Source organism: Camelus ferus, chromosome 17, assembly GCF_009834535.1.
Source record: "Camelus ferus isolate YT-003-E chromosome 17, BCGSAC_Cfer_1.0, whole genome shotgun sequence".
Taxonomy (NCBI): domain Eukaryota; kingdom Metazoa; phylum Chordata; class Mammalia; order Artiodactyla; family Camelidae; genus Camelus; species Camelus ferus.
In genome coordinates this window covers 42,988,755-43,002,131 of record NC_045712.1, presented here as the reverse complement: position 1 = coordinate 43,002,131, position 13,377 = coordinate 42,988,755, and the positions used below count along the sequence as shown (strand labels likewise).

The following is a 13,377-nucleotide window of genomic DNA, read 5'->3' as shown; positions in this document are numbered from 1 at the left end:
AGATTTTTCGTCAGTTTCTGCCCGCACTGTCTCAGCTCTAGGCTGGGAGAAGCCGTGCTGGGGTTCAAGCTGTCCAGGGTCCTTTCTGCCTGGATCCCTGTGTATCTGTAAATCTGGGGCAGCGGCTCTCTGGGGGAGGTCGTGTTCCAGTGCCAATTTGGGACACGCGATAGAGAAACAGTCCATTTTTTTCCTTGCAGCCATTTCCCTTACTTTGTACACGATGAATTCTCCCCCTTGTTTAGGTCTTGTGATTTTTGTAGTGTGAATTACAAGTGGCATTTATTCACCGTCCTGATACAAATTAGGAGTTGGTGGGAATTCTTGGACCCGGCCCTGTCTCACGGGGCATTTCGAGCGAAGGAGGCATTTCATGTGCTCCAGCTCCTCTAACCTGACGTGTGGGAAGGCGGTGGGTGTCTCCGCAGTTTCCATCTGTCAGACTGCTAATTCTTTTCAACTGTGCAAACACCCCAGCATTAGAGTGAGCCCCCCTTGGCTTGCCCTGAGGGGCTCTAGAGCTCAGCCCCAGGAGCAAGGGGGAAATTAATCCCTTAGTGTGGCTTTCTTCTCGCCAGTGTTCCATTCGGTGTGTCATCCTGCATTTGAGTGAGAGCAGCCGCTGGCTGGCCAATCTGCCCTCGTATGGGTGACAGAGGCAGTGTGGTCTGCTCGGGAAAGTGCTTGCCGAGATTTCCAAAGTGGATTCTGGCCCTGTGTCTGCTTGCGGATTCTGCTGCTGTGGTGGTGAGCTGCAGCTAGGAGCTGCCCAGGGAGCCCCTGGGGGCACAGATCCCCGGGGTGTTACTGAGGGGCCCTGGGCAGCTTGGGTGCCATCACTGTTGGGGGCCTGGCTCCTCTCACATCCCAGGAGCTTGTGATTTGTTTGCTCACAGAATCAGATACAGACTCTCTAAGACTGACCTGGAAAGAAAGGCTCCAGGAAGGAGACCCTTCACAGTACTGGAGGTTGAAGGATTGGGCTCAGAGGCCATGGGAGTTAAGGTGGGACCCATACTGCCTTCTTGTGAACCTGACACCATGCCTCTGAGCCATTTGAGGGTGGTGTTCCTTGTGGTATCTGCCAGCCTTTGCTGGAGGTCTGGCTGAGGGTCTTAGACCTCTGCTGTCTGTTGTGTAGATCTCCACCCCTTCGCTCAGCTGGAGTGTCCTCGGTGTGGGGGCAGCGTCATTCTGAGGCCGGGGCAGGGGTGAGCGTTGAATATCCCAAGATGAAGGTGGTTTTCAGAACAAAGTGAAGGGAGCCTGGGTCAGCTTTCTATGTCCCCAGGGAGGCTGTTTAGGGTCCTTTTAACCTGTGCTACATGCCTTTTGCAGAGATGCATGACGAATAACGCTTTCCGTTCCAAGGCAAGTGGGAGATACCTTATTTCATCACATGCTTGATACCCTGGGAAGGTGAATCGCATCTCCTCTCTGGGCTGCTGGAGATGCAGGGCAGCTCACTTCCCCATTGGGCAGTGGGTCTGCATTGTCTACTCTCAACATCAGTCTGGATTTTGTTGAGTCTCATTGTGCAAGTCTCTGTATCTCAGCACCAACCATGCCTGACTGGTGGCATTTAGTCTTTGCTGTAGCTCTTCAGTTGATTACTTTCTGGAAACAGTGCATAAAACCGTAGGTAGGAGGGGAACCAACTGCGGTTCTGCCGTGTTCTGTGCCCAGTGTGTCTCTCTTTGTTGCCCTGGCATGTCCTGCTCTTTTCCTCCAGCAGGAACGGGGCCTGCTGCTCGTCCCCTGGGCAGCTTTTCAGTTCAGGATGAAGGATGCAGAGCCACATCCTTGCCCTGCTGGTAGGCAGACTGTTCTACCTCTGGTTTGCACTGGAATGGAGGATGAGGTTCATAATTCCACATTGCTGCTGCTTCTGGTCTATTACCCCTAAATGTACGTATTGTGTGTGGCGTGGAGGGGCACGAGGGGGGCACAAGAGAGATGACATTTCTAAATTTCTTATTTTTTATTTATTAAATTAAAAAAGTTGAAGTGTATCACATCCAGAAAAGTGCCCATATCATATATACAACTGAATAAATTTCCACAAACTTGTGTAAATACCTCTCTTGTTGAAAAATAGAACACTATAAGCATATCCCTGCAGAAGCCCTTCTCCCTGGTTACAACCCCCTACCTGCTCCCCAGAGGTCACTGTTTTCCTGACATCTAACACCACCGTTAGATTGCACCTGCCTTCTGAATGTCAGGTAGATGGAATCAGGCAGTGAGTACTCACCCCTGTTCCCGCCATCTTTTGCTTAGTGTTTGTGAGATTCACCCATGAGGCTGCAGCTGAATGCTCATTGATTTTCCTTCTTTTTTTTAAACATTTTTTTTAATTGAGTTATAGTGATTTTACAATGTTGTGTCGAATTCCAGTGTAGAGAACAATTTTTCAGTTATACATGAACATACATATATTCATTGCTGTGTGGAATCCTGGTTCTCCACCACCGTTGACTTAAGCGCCCTGTCATTGATGCGTACTGTATTTGGGTTTCTTCTAGTTTGGGGCCATCACATACCCAGCTGTGAATGTTTTGTGTGTGTCTCCCGTAGACATACATGTGTGTTTCTGCCGGTGTGCTCCTGGGAATGGAGTTGCTGGGTCCCAGGGTAGGCACTTGCTTAGCTCTCTTAGAAACTGTTGAATAGTTTTCCAAAGCAGTTGTGGTGGTTGACGCCGCCCCCAGCAGGGTGTGAGGGTCCCAGCTGCTCCACATCCTGGCCGGCACTTGGTGTTTTCTGCCTTTGGGGTTTTAGGCTTCTGGTCGTTGTGAAGTGGTATCTCATTTGGGTTTCTCTGATAACTAGTGGAGTTGAGCACCTTTTCATAAGTTTATTGGCCATTTGGTCATCTTCCTTCATCAAGTATCTGTTAAGTCCATTATCCTTTTGGTTTGTCTGTATTTTCCTTATTGATTTGTAGGACTTCTTTATACTTTGTAGATAGGAGCCCTTTGTGGGTTGTACGTGTTCCCAGCCAAACTCAGGTTTTCTCCCGGCACGTTAAAATCGTAGCAGGTTCACTGTAGCAGGTCCTCCCTCTGGCCCCACCTCCCCCCGCCACACTGTGTAATGCTGGTGTATGGTTTCCCAGTGAGCATTCAGACAACCCAACCGTGGCTGGGTGACAATTTAACCATCGGCTGCCTCTTTCTTGGTACTGGGTTGTGACTGAATGCCCTTTCTTCTTGATGTGCAGGGTCCTTGTGGGTGCACCAAAGGCGGATTCCAAGTATAGCTCTTCGGTGAAGTCCCCTGGGGCTGTATTTAAGTGCCGAGTCCACACCAACCCTGACCGGAGATGCACCGAACTGGACATGGCTCGAGGTGGGTGGAAGTTCACTGCCAAGGTGGAGATGGGTACTGTACCCTCACACTTTGCTTTTTTCTTCCTGATCATTCATCTACTTGTCCGTCCTTCCGTCCTTCCTTCCTTCCTTCCTTCCTTTTTTCCCTCCCTCCCTTCCAGCCACCCACCCATCCATCCATCACATATTGAGTACCGATTTTTCCCTAAGCACTGGGATACGCCATGCACAGATCCTACTATCCTCGGGCTTTATAAATTAGTAGGCAAAAGAGACATCAGAATAAATAATTGGGAGAAGATCAGGGGGGAGGTGAGTATTAGATCTAATCTAGATTGGAGGGTCTGGGGAAAGGACTTTTACACATGATTGGAAAGATGCCCAGCAGTTAGCTGGGCAGATGCAGGAGGCAGAACCTCCAAGTGGAGGAAAGTTTGTGCCATTTTAAAATTCAGAGCGAGGACAGCATAGCTGGAGAGGTGAGCAGGTGAGTGTGGAAACAGAGGAGATTGGTGAGACAGACTGGGCCAGATCACGCAGCACCTGGAGGGCTGGGGTGAGGTGTTGGGATTCTGTTCTGGGGACAAGGGGTGAGACCATTACAAGCAGTGTTAGGTTTTATGTTTTAAGTAGGGAGAGGATGTAATTGAGGGATGTTTTTAAAAGCCCACTTGATCTGCTGGAGAATACATCATCTTCGGAATCAGATGGATCTGCCTGGGGTCAGAGCCCAGCGCTGCCAGTTACTAGTGGGGACTTACTAGGATTGTCCCACAGCCTCTTTGACCTCAGTTTCCCCACCTGTAAAATCAGAATGAAGACAGCTACGTCACAAGGATTACCTTCAGAAGATTAATGAGATAATAGAGGTGAACACAGAACTGGGTCTGGCACATACGTATATCAGTTATATCAATGATGTCAATGTTATATCAATTTTATCAATAAGTGGGAGCTATTATTATCAACAAATAGGAGCTATTAAGTGTAATCATCACTTCAAGTTCTCACTTTCTCCAAAGTCCTTTCCCATCAAGAGCTTCTATTATTTTTTTTTTTAAATGAAGAATTGTCATGATTTTCTTTAGCAGGAAAGGAGAGGTGTCCATGGCATTGTGTAGGGCTACTCAAAGTGACTGGTTTACACGTTGTTTGTTACTGGCGCATAACAAATTAAGGAGCTTACTTCACAATGTAAATCAATGCATTGCTTCCTTTGTTGAGAAAGTCTAGCTATGAAAAAAAAAAGTGGCTGGCTGAAACCAGCATCCAAGGTGGAGGAGCTGACTGACATTTTGCCTTCTTTACTCACGTTTGCTGGTGACAAACATCTGGGTTGTACATTGCCCTCTGAAAAGCAGGCAGCAGAAGAGCTTCCTCCACACAAGCTCGGCTTTTCTCCTTCTTCTCTAGGGAAGAATCGGGGCATGCCCTGTGGGAAGACCTGCCGAGAAGACCGGGATGATGAGTGGATGGGGGTGAGCCTGGCCCGGCAACCCAAGGCTGATGGCCACGTGCTGGTAAGGCCTCCTGGGGGTGCCGTGGGGAGGGGTGACACCCTGGAAATGATGACCTTGATCCCTTAGGAAAACTGAACGGCAGGTTGACAAGGGTGTGGCTTTGAGGTTGCCTGTCTTGGACTTCTGCTTGGACAAAGCATTATCCTTTTATTTTCTTCATCTGTTGAAATTTAGTAATGTCTGTCCCAGGGTGCCGAGATGGGGCTACTGAAAAATGACCAAATGTATGTGAAAAGAGCTTCGTAAATCTCATTCATTAAGTATTTTCTTGTGGGTGTCTTTTAAAACTGAAGTACAATTTACATGAAATGCACAGATCCTAAGGTTGCAGTTGGGTTTTGACACTTGTACACACTTGTGTGGCCAGCCGCCCCTCAAGATACGGAATATTTCTATCATCCCCAAAAGTTCCCTTACATTCTTTCCAGCCAAATCCTCCCACTTCAAGGCAACCACTGTTAGGGTTTATATCAATTACGAGTTAATTTTGCTTTTTCTAGAACTTCACATGAATGGAATCCTACAGTGTGTGCTCTTATGTGTAACATTTTTTTTTCCTATTCAAAATAATACTTTAGAGATTAATCCATATTGTGTGTATCAGGGCTTCATTCCTATTTATTCCTACACAGTATTCTGTTTTATCAAATATGTACACATTGTTTTAAAATAGTCATTTATTTGCCTCCTAAAGTGCATATATGATCTATTCTGATGCTTTCGGTGCTTCGAGGGAGATGGAAAGTAGTGTTTGCCCTTGAGACTGGCAGTTTCCTACAGCAGCCCCAAAAGGCAGTCACCAGCCATGTGTAGTTACTTAAATTGATCAAAATTAGGTTAAAAATTCAGTTCAATCACACTAGACACATTTCCAGTGCTCTGAAGTCACATGTCTGCTGGTGGCTGCGTTGGATGGTGCAGAGGAAGGATTTCCGTCATTGTTTTGCAGACACAACACAACCTGTAACTGCCCCAGAGGTCTTATTTTGTCCATTTTTGCCTTTTTCTTTGGCACTGGAGGTGTGACACTCAAGTACTTAGCCTGCACATTCTCGGTGGGTGTTTTCATTGACGTGTAAGCCATGCATCCCCACTGCGAACCTCTAGAATTTTCCCAGTCCCCCCTCCCCCCTGAGATAACCCGCATTCTGACTTCAGAGGCCTTTTCTTGGAAGCTGTATGAAGGTTTTTGTTGTAAAAGCGTGAGATCAAGAAGGGAAGATAACAGCAGCTGCCGCTTATGGGGGCCTTGCTGTGGGCCACGTGCTGTAAAGCGGACAGTTTCACACATTTATCCCCTGGTGGTGCAGGTTTTCCTGAAGGATGGAAGCAGTGTTTCTGCCCGTCCCCTCCCTGAGGAGCCTGTTTTCTGTTGGACTTCTCCATGGCACTGGCTGTTCATCTGAATTCCATCTGCCTTCCCAGCACCAATTAAGCATCTCCCCGAGTCAGGCCCCTCTGGGGAGGAAGGAAGCAGCTGGATGCTGTCACCAGCGTCGCAGGGCCCCCCTCTGCTGGACCCCATCATAGGTCCTGTTGAGGCCCCCACCCCACTGTCTGCCTTGGTTTCCAGTCCTTTAATCACTGTCACCCGCCACCCTGGACCCTCTCCAACCTCTGCGTCCCTCCCAATGCAGTGCCCTGACCCTGAGTGCATGACCAGCCTCAGGAGGGCCAGTGTGCTTGTCCGCCGTCTGTGGGAAGGAAGGGAAGGCACCGACCCATCTGTAAATCAGGGCGGCCTGGGGTCGCGATGCAAAGAGGAGGAAGGGGTTCCGAGAGCACTGAACCCGCATCCCGAGGTTGCTCCTGGGAGAACACTTCCCCTCCCCTTGGAAGGATGACCTCTGTGTGGCCGAGAGCTTGTTTGTAGCGGTTCTGCTTTATTGCAAGTCAGTGTCAGGAGGGGGCCGTCTCTGGGGACGTGAACAGCAGTGAGGACCACGGGGGCAGCCGAGGAGGCAGAGCTGGAGCGTGGGTACCAGTGGTGCTGTGATAACCCTGCCCTAATTCATTGTGCACAGAGCGGTAACTGCGTCGTCCGTTCAGTAAGCCACTCTGGACTCTGGGGAAAGAGGGACTTCCAGCAGCATCTGCTTTCCTCGTGGTCCTTTTTTTTTTTTTTTTTTTAATATTGTGGTGAAAAACATTAAAATTTACCATCTTATCCATGGTTCAGTGTGCAGTATAGTGGCATTAACTACATGCACATTGTTGTACAGCAGATTTTGCTCACTTTTCCATTTTGCAAAACAAACTCTAAACCCATTGAACAATGACACCCCCTTCTCCCCAGTCCCCAGCCACTGTCTTTTCTTAAGAGTTTGGCTACTTTACCGACTGCATGATTCCATGTGTATGAGGCATCTGTCTTCTTGCAACCGGCTTATTTCACTCAGCGTGGTGTCCTCAGGTTTCATCCATATTGTAGCGTATGACAGGACTTCCTCATTTTTTTAGGCTGAACAATAGGTCACTGCGTGTACATACCACATTTTCTTTATCCTTTCGTCCACTGATGGGTATTTGGGTGGCTTCCACCTCTTGGCTATTGTGAATATTGCTGCTGTGAACATGGGTGTGCACATCTCTCCTCGAGCTCTTATTTTCAGTTCTTTTGTATTTAAACCCAGACGTAGGATTGCTAAATGCTTTTTAATTTTTTTTAGGAACCTCTCTACTGTTTTTCACAGTGGCTGCACCATTTTACGTCCCTACCAGTGGTGCATGAGAGGAGGGTTCCAATTTCTTCACATCTTTGCCGACAGTTACCTTTTTACAGTGTCCATCCTCATGGGTGTAAGGTGGTAGCTCACTGTGGTTGTGATTTGGATTGCCCTGATAATTAGTGATGGTGAGCATCTTTTCATGTGCTTGTTGGCCATTTGTCTTCTTTGGAGAAATGTCTGTTCAAGCCCTTTGCTTATTTTTAAATAGGGTTGCTTTTCGTTCAGTGGTTCTCATGACTTTTTGCCTGTGTGCTCTTCTGCTAGGACAGGTTTGTCCTACGTCCCCTCTGTCCTCCCTGGTTTAGGCTCTGCCGCCTCCACGAAGCCTGTCATTGGTGACAGTGCTCTCACGAACAGGCTGAGCATCTTTTGGAACTCAGTCATTAGGAACTCAGCATTAAGTTATTACCTTAGGTGTGCAACTTATTTTGTATGTGTCTTTTTTAATGGAAACTGCTTGGGGATAGAGACCGAATTTTCTACTCTTTTCACTCTCAGTGCTCAGAGAAGACCTCTCTAAGGAGTCATATCTAAAAGTGTGTTTGAATAATGTAGGGGCTGAGTGTCAGTGTTGAAACAATTAGAAACCAAACCAGCTGCCCTCTCTTCTTGGTGGCTGATTCTCAGCAGGTGATGCAAGTATGAGGCAAAGGCTGTAAAGTGGGCCTCGGAAATGCCAGGTGACAACAGGGCACATGGCGGGGTGACCTAGTCCATATTTATGTTTTGGAGGCCCTGTATCTATTTGCTTTTTCTTTAATATCTTGATTCTACCTGCCCAGGCAGGTCTTTATTTTTAAATTAAACCCAGGAAGCTATGTATTACTCAAACATGTTTTAAAAACTCAGAAGGTGCCCCAGGGGTGTGGGTGTGACATCTGGATCCCCAAGGAGCATAATTTTGGATTCCACATTTGGGTTGGAAGAGAGGTGTGGTGACTTTTTTTTTTTTTTTTTTTTTTTTTAAATGGGATCTGGTGCTGATTTCAAACCAAAGGACAGATAGGTTGAAAGCTGTGACAGGGAGTCAAGTAGCTCAGTGACGAATGGCACTTTCTGGCTCACAGGCCTGGCAGCCACCTCTGGCAAAACCCAGGACCTTGGGCTGGTCTAGCAGGCTGCCCTTGGCTTCATACCTGCCAGTCTCAGACCCACACCTGTTGTGGGACCTTCCATTACCTCAGGGAACAGGTAATACCAGGCGTGAACACAGCATCAGGATGGGAGGCAGGCTGCTTCCTGCCCACACTCTGACTCCGCCCTCCCAGTGTGCAGAGGACAGTTTAAGAAGTGGGCCGGGGGGAAAATCACTTCTTGTAATCAGCACCCAACAAGCCCAGCGCAGCCACCGACTCTTCCTGGACTGGGAGAGTGGCTCACCATGTTGTGGTCTGATACTTCTGCTCTTCATTGGTCTCCAAGGCTGAGACAACAGACACAATCGACATCTAGCTGCTTTCTGGGAGGAAGCAGTGCTCTCAGCTCTATCTCTTGGCTATTTCCTTTCCAGCATCAGAATAGTCGCTATCTGTTAACCACTTCTCATCTGTCCGTTTTTTGAAAGCTACAGGATACATTTTTGCATTTACTTCTGTTACTTTGTTTCCCGAATTATTTTTTTTTTAGTGAACTTTTTTTTTTTTGCTCTGTAACATCCATGCAGGAAAGTGCTGTGTACAGCTTGACAAATTTTCAGTAAGGGAACATTCTCAGAATCACAGAAGCCACCTTCCCTGTACCTCTCAGGCCACTCCCTCCTCCCTTGGAGGGGGGCTTCTTTGAGGTGGGGGCGATCTGTGGCATCACTGCCCTGGTGCCCTCCAACCCCATTCTCAGTGGCCCAGAACCTGGCCCTGGCTGTGCTGGGTGGACCTGAGGCATGGTGAAAGCTCTGTCCATCTTTGCATGTGTTAGGGATGGGTGGGTGGAGTGGGGGAGACTTACATGCCTTTGTGGCTGAGCCATCAGGAGGGGCCCAGTACTCCCTTCCTCCCCAGGAAGGCCGTGCTTTTTTCATACAAAAAAAGGCCTTTGAAATAAACTGCTCATTTTTTTTTCCTTTTTATTCTTTTGGGAGGAAAAACAACCCTTGTAACTTGAACTATGTCAGATTCTAAGATTTGGGGTGGTCCTAGACCCTCCCCCCCTTTGTTATAATTCATCGGAATCTGAGTTGCAGTAAGCCTTGCTGTTTCCAGAGGTTCTGTCTTTGCCTGTTGGTCTTCCCTGCTCTGTTTGCCTTCCTCCCTCACAGCAGAACTCATCTGGAGAGATTGATGGAGATATTAGTGCTTTGGAGACAGTCTCCAGGAATTTTTTGTTAATTTAGGGATCAGATTGACATATGTGTGTATATAAGGATAGTCGGGGCTAAACAAAGTCTTTTCCTTCTATAATTTATATTCAGAGATTCTTTTCCTTGTTTTCTTACACGCAAACTGCCTTTGACACTTTGATCTCTGACCTCACAGAATGCCTTAATTTTAGTTTAGTTTACTGTGCAGTGCATGATTTGGATCATCTAGGAATTCTCCAAGATCACTCCTTAAACAGTTTATGGCCCCTTAAAAAAAAAAAAAAAGACAGTAAGCTAGACATTAAATACAGAAAGTCCGTCCTTACAGGAGTCAGCATGCTTCGTGATAAACTCCCGTCTTCTTTACAGGCCCTCTAACCCAGAGATACAGTGAAACACAAGCCCTAGGAGCTGAGGGCTTTGCCAAACTCATCAACAAAAATGCAACTAACTAATGTACCAGCTAATTAGATGACAAGTGATTCAAGTTTGCAAGCTACCCGAATTGAGTCAGACATTTAAAAAAAAATTAAAAAGCTTAGTGGAATGGAGTGATTATTCACTTAGTGACACCTTTTTATGTCTTCTTGCCTGATGTCTATCAAGAAATGTGCTTGAGGCACAGAACAGTACTCACGGGCTTGGGGTGCAGGTGGTTTGCAGTCTAAGGAGTAACAGGAGATTGTTTTTTGTACTTTGATGTCATAGCACAAGAGGCAGAGTGTGGGCCAGCCAAGCTTTCCCGTCCTCCTGTGCTCTCTTTCTCCTGTGGACAGAGAGCGGTGTTGTCAGTGGCCTGTGGACGGTCTGCTTGGAGGAAGTCCAGAGAACTGGCAAGCCGTGACGTTTTTGTAGAGCAACCCCAGGGGTAACCAGGCCCTGGAGAGCCCCCTCCCTCGTGTGGTGGCCTGGGCATCCTGTTGGACCCCAGAGTGATGGTTTCCAGGGTCCTGAGATCTGTGGGGAAGGCTGTAAGGACGATAGGTACCTGACCTGCCTCAAAGAGTGGGTAATGATGGCTTCTTAGGTGGGAATTGGGAGTTTTAAGACAGAAATGTTTTCTAGTGAGACAAGGAGGACCCTAAAGTGTGGGTTCTGGTCCTGTTTGCAGCCCTGACTAGCTCTCTCTGATACTCAGGGTTCCCAGAGGGAAAGTGGGAACTCTAGGACATCTTCCTACCTTCCAGGGTTGCAGAAGAGGTCAAGTGTGCACCGTGTAAATGCTGGAAGTTACACCCTGTAAAAACTGTTTGAAGGAGACAAACCAAGAAATGAAAAACTTGCATTTACTTAAAAGATTGCATCTTAAAATAATCAATCTGTTGGCCAGAGTGAAGTGACCTGGTAACAGAAGTGTGTGCGGACGTCCACGAGAAGTGAGCTGGGCAGAGTGCACACCTTTGCAGGCCAGCCCCTCGGGAGCCTCAGGGGTGTCTGAATGTGCAGAGATGCTCCCAGGGAGCAGGGGCGGGAGGCTGGTCCCAGCAGGAAGCTGGGTGTGTCCTGTGCTAGTGGGAAAGGTTGCTCTGGTCTCTGTTCCTGCTTCTAGCTCCCAGAACTGCCCTCCCTCCCTGGGTCTCCTGACAGGTTTGACCCCAGTTCTGGGAGACCGCTGTCCAGAGCTGACCAGAGGGTTGGTCTGTCTCCAACGGCCTCACCTCCCCACTCATGCCGAGCTCTCGCCACCCCAGGGCCCCTCCCAGCTGCTCCCTCACTTTCTTCAGGTCTCTGCTCTGATATCACCTCCTCAGGGTGGAATTCCCTGACCAGCCTGTCAAACCCAGCCACTTCCTGGTCCATGGGACTGTCCTGATGAGGTGGAAATGTTCTCTGTCTTGCTAGGGCCTTGGCTACAGGAGTGTACGTGTTTGTCAGAGCTCATTAGATGGTACTCTTGAGATCGGTGCATTTTTCTGTATGTAAATTCACTTCAAAAAATATCAATAAACATTTACTTTTAGTTAATGATATAGTCAAATATCAGTCATTTTATAGGGTTCAAGCTAATATTTTGCCTTGAACCTGAAAAGAAGCTCCAGAAGGTGCCGCTCAGACCAGTAGCCTCGGCTCCCCTGGGTGCTTGTTAGAAATTCAAATTCTCAGGGCTCTCTAGACTGGCCAAGCCAGATCTTGGGATGGGGCCCATTGGTCTGTGATTTAGTAAGGCTTTCAGGTGGTTCTCAAGTGTCTCAGGTTTGATGGAGGCCCACGGCTATTCTGGTGGGTGAGCAGGTGGTTCCATGAAGGTCTGGGTCTGTTGTGGGCAGAGGAGCAGCCTTGTCCCTGGCTGTTTCTCAGCATGTTCTCCATCACATGGACCCAGGACTGTTCACTGCTATATCCTTGGTGCCCAACACAGAGCCCGGGACCCAGTAAATACACGATGGATGAATGAATTAACAACTGCCCACAAGGAGCATGCATCCTGGCCCGAGGGCCCTGAGGCAGATGTTGGGTACTTGTCTTGTTCTTTACCTGGTTTCCTGTTCCTTCCGTCTCTCCCCACACCTGGTGGGTCCCTGGGCCCATCAGCTGTACCTCTAGCTTACATTCTGAGGCCACCCCCTTCTCTCATCTCCACTGCCCCCGACCTGGTCCAGACAGTAGCATCTCCCACCTGGATGTTCACCTCCATCCTCACCCGCCTGCAGTCTCCATGAGGCAGCGCGGTTCTTTCCAAATTGAATCAGACCGTGCCACCCGCAAGACTCTCCACCAGCTTCTCATCACACACCCACTGAAGTCACGGTCATCCCCAAGGGGCTGGGCCCCTCACCCCCTTTGACCTCAACTCTCTCCCATCACAGTCACTTTAGACCTGCCCTACGGGCCTCCTTTCTTTCTCTTGGACCTCTGAGCCTCCTTCTCCTTTGCCCCTGATATCCTGTCCTGGAACACATCCCTCTGGGCCCGGTGTGGTTAGCTCTTTCTCATCCTTTAGGTGAAAACCATCCTTTCCCCTCCCAGATTCTCCGTGCCCTAATGCAATGTCTCTCCTTCCCAGTACTTGCTACAGTGCTCATTTGTGTACATGTGTGTTTATTGTCTGGCTTCTCCCTGCTGCCCCCGAGGGGTACCTCCCAGGCTTTTGGGGTCTGCTGACACCCAGCCTAGCACCTGATCCCGGTGTGGACGGGTTAGAGAGAAGATGGCTTCCTGGCCCCTCTGCTCCTCTCTCCTCCGACGGAACCATCCAGTACTGCTGGGCTCTGCTTTGCGATCTCCTGGGCCTGACTTTGCTCCTCTGAACCTCTCTCTGCCCTCTAGGCCTGTGCCCACCGCTGGAAGAACATCTACTACGAGACGGACCACATCCTGCCCCACGGCTTCTGCTACATCATTCCGTCCAACCTCCAGGCCAAAGGCAGGACGCTGATCCCTTGCTATGAAGGTGAGCACTGATTCATTCTCCCTCTCCCCCGACCCACATCACACCCTAAATAGCCCCTGCCCATCTCCATATCACCAAACATTTCCCCCAGCTTCCCACACTCAACAGG

General features: G+C 48.7%; 1 protein-coding gene across 1 annotated transcript in view; it reads left to right on the top strand.

The window, feature by feature from the left end:
- ITGA9 (integrin subunit alpha 9) overlaps positions 1 to 13,377 on the top strand; it is a 315,170-nt gene that overhangs the window by 11,867 nt on the left and 289,926 nt on the right. Inside the window, exons 2-4 of the mRNA XM_032459242.1 lie at positions 3,224 to 3,351; positions 4,746 to 4,852; positions 13,145 to 13,268. Coding sequence (XP_032315133.1) covers positions 3,224 to 3,351; positions 4,746 to 4,852; positions 13,145 to 13,268 — 359 coding nt within the window. The remainder of the gene's footprint in view (positions 1 to 3,223; positions 3,352 to 4,745; positions 4,853 to 13,144; positions 13,269 to 13,377) is intronic.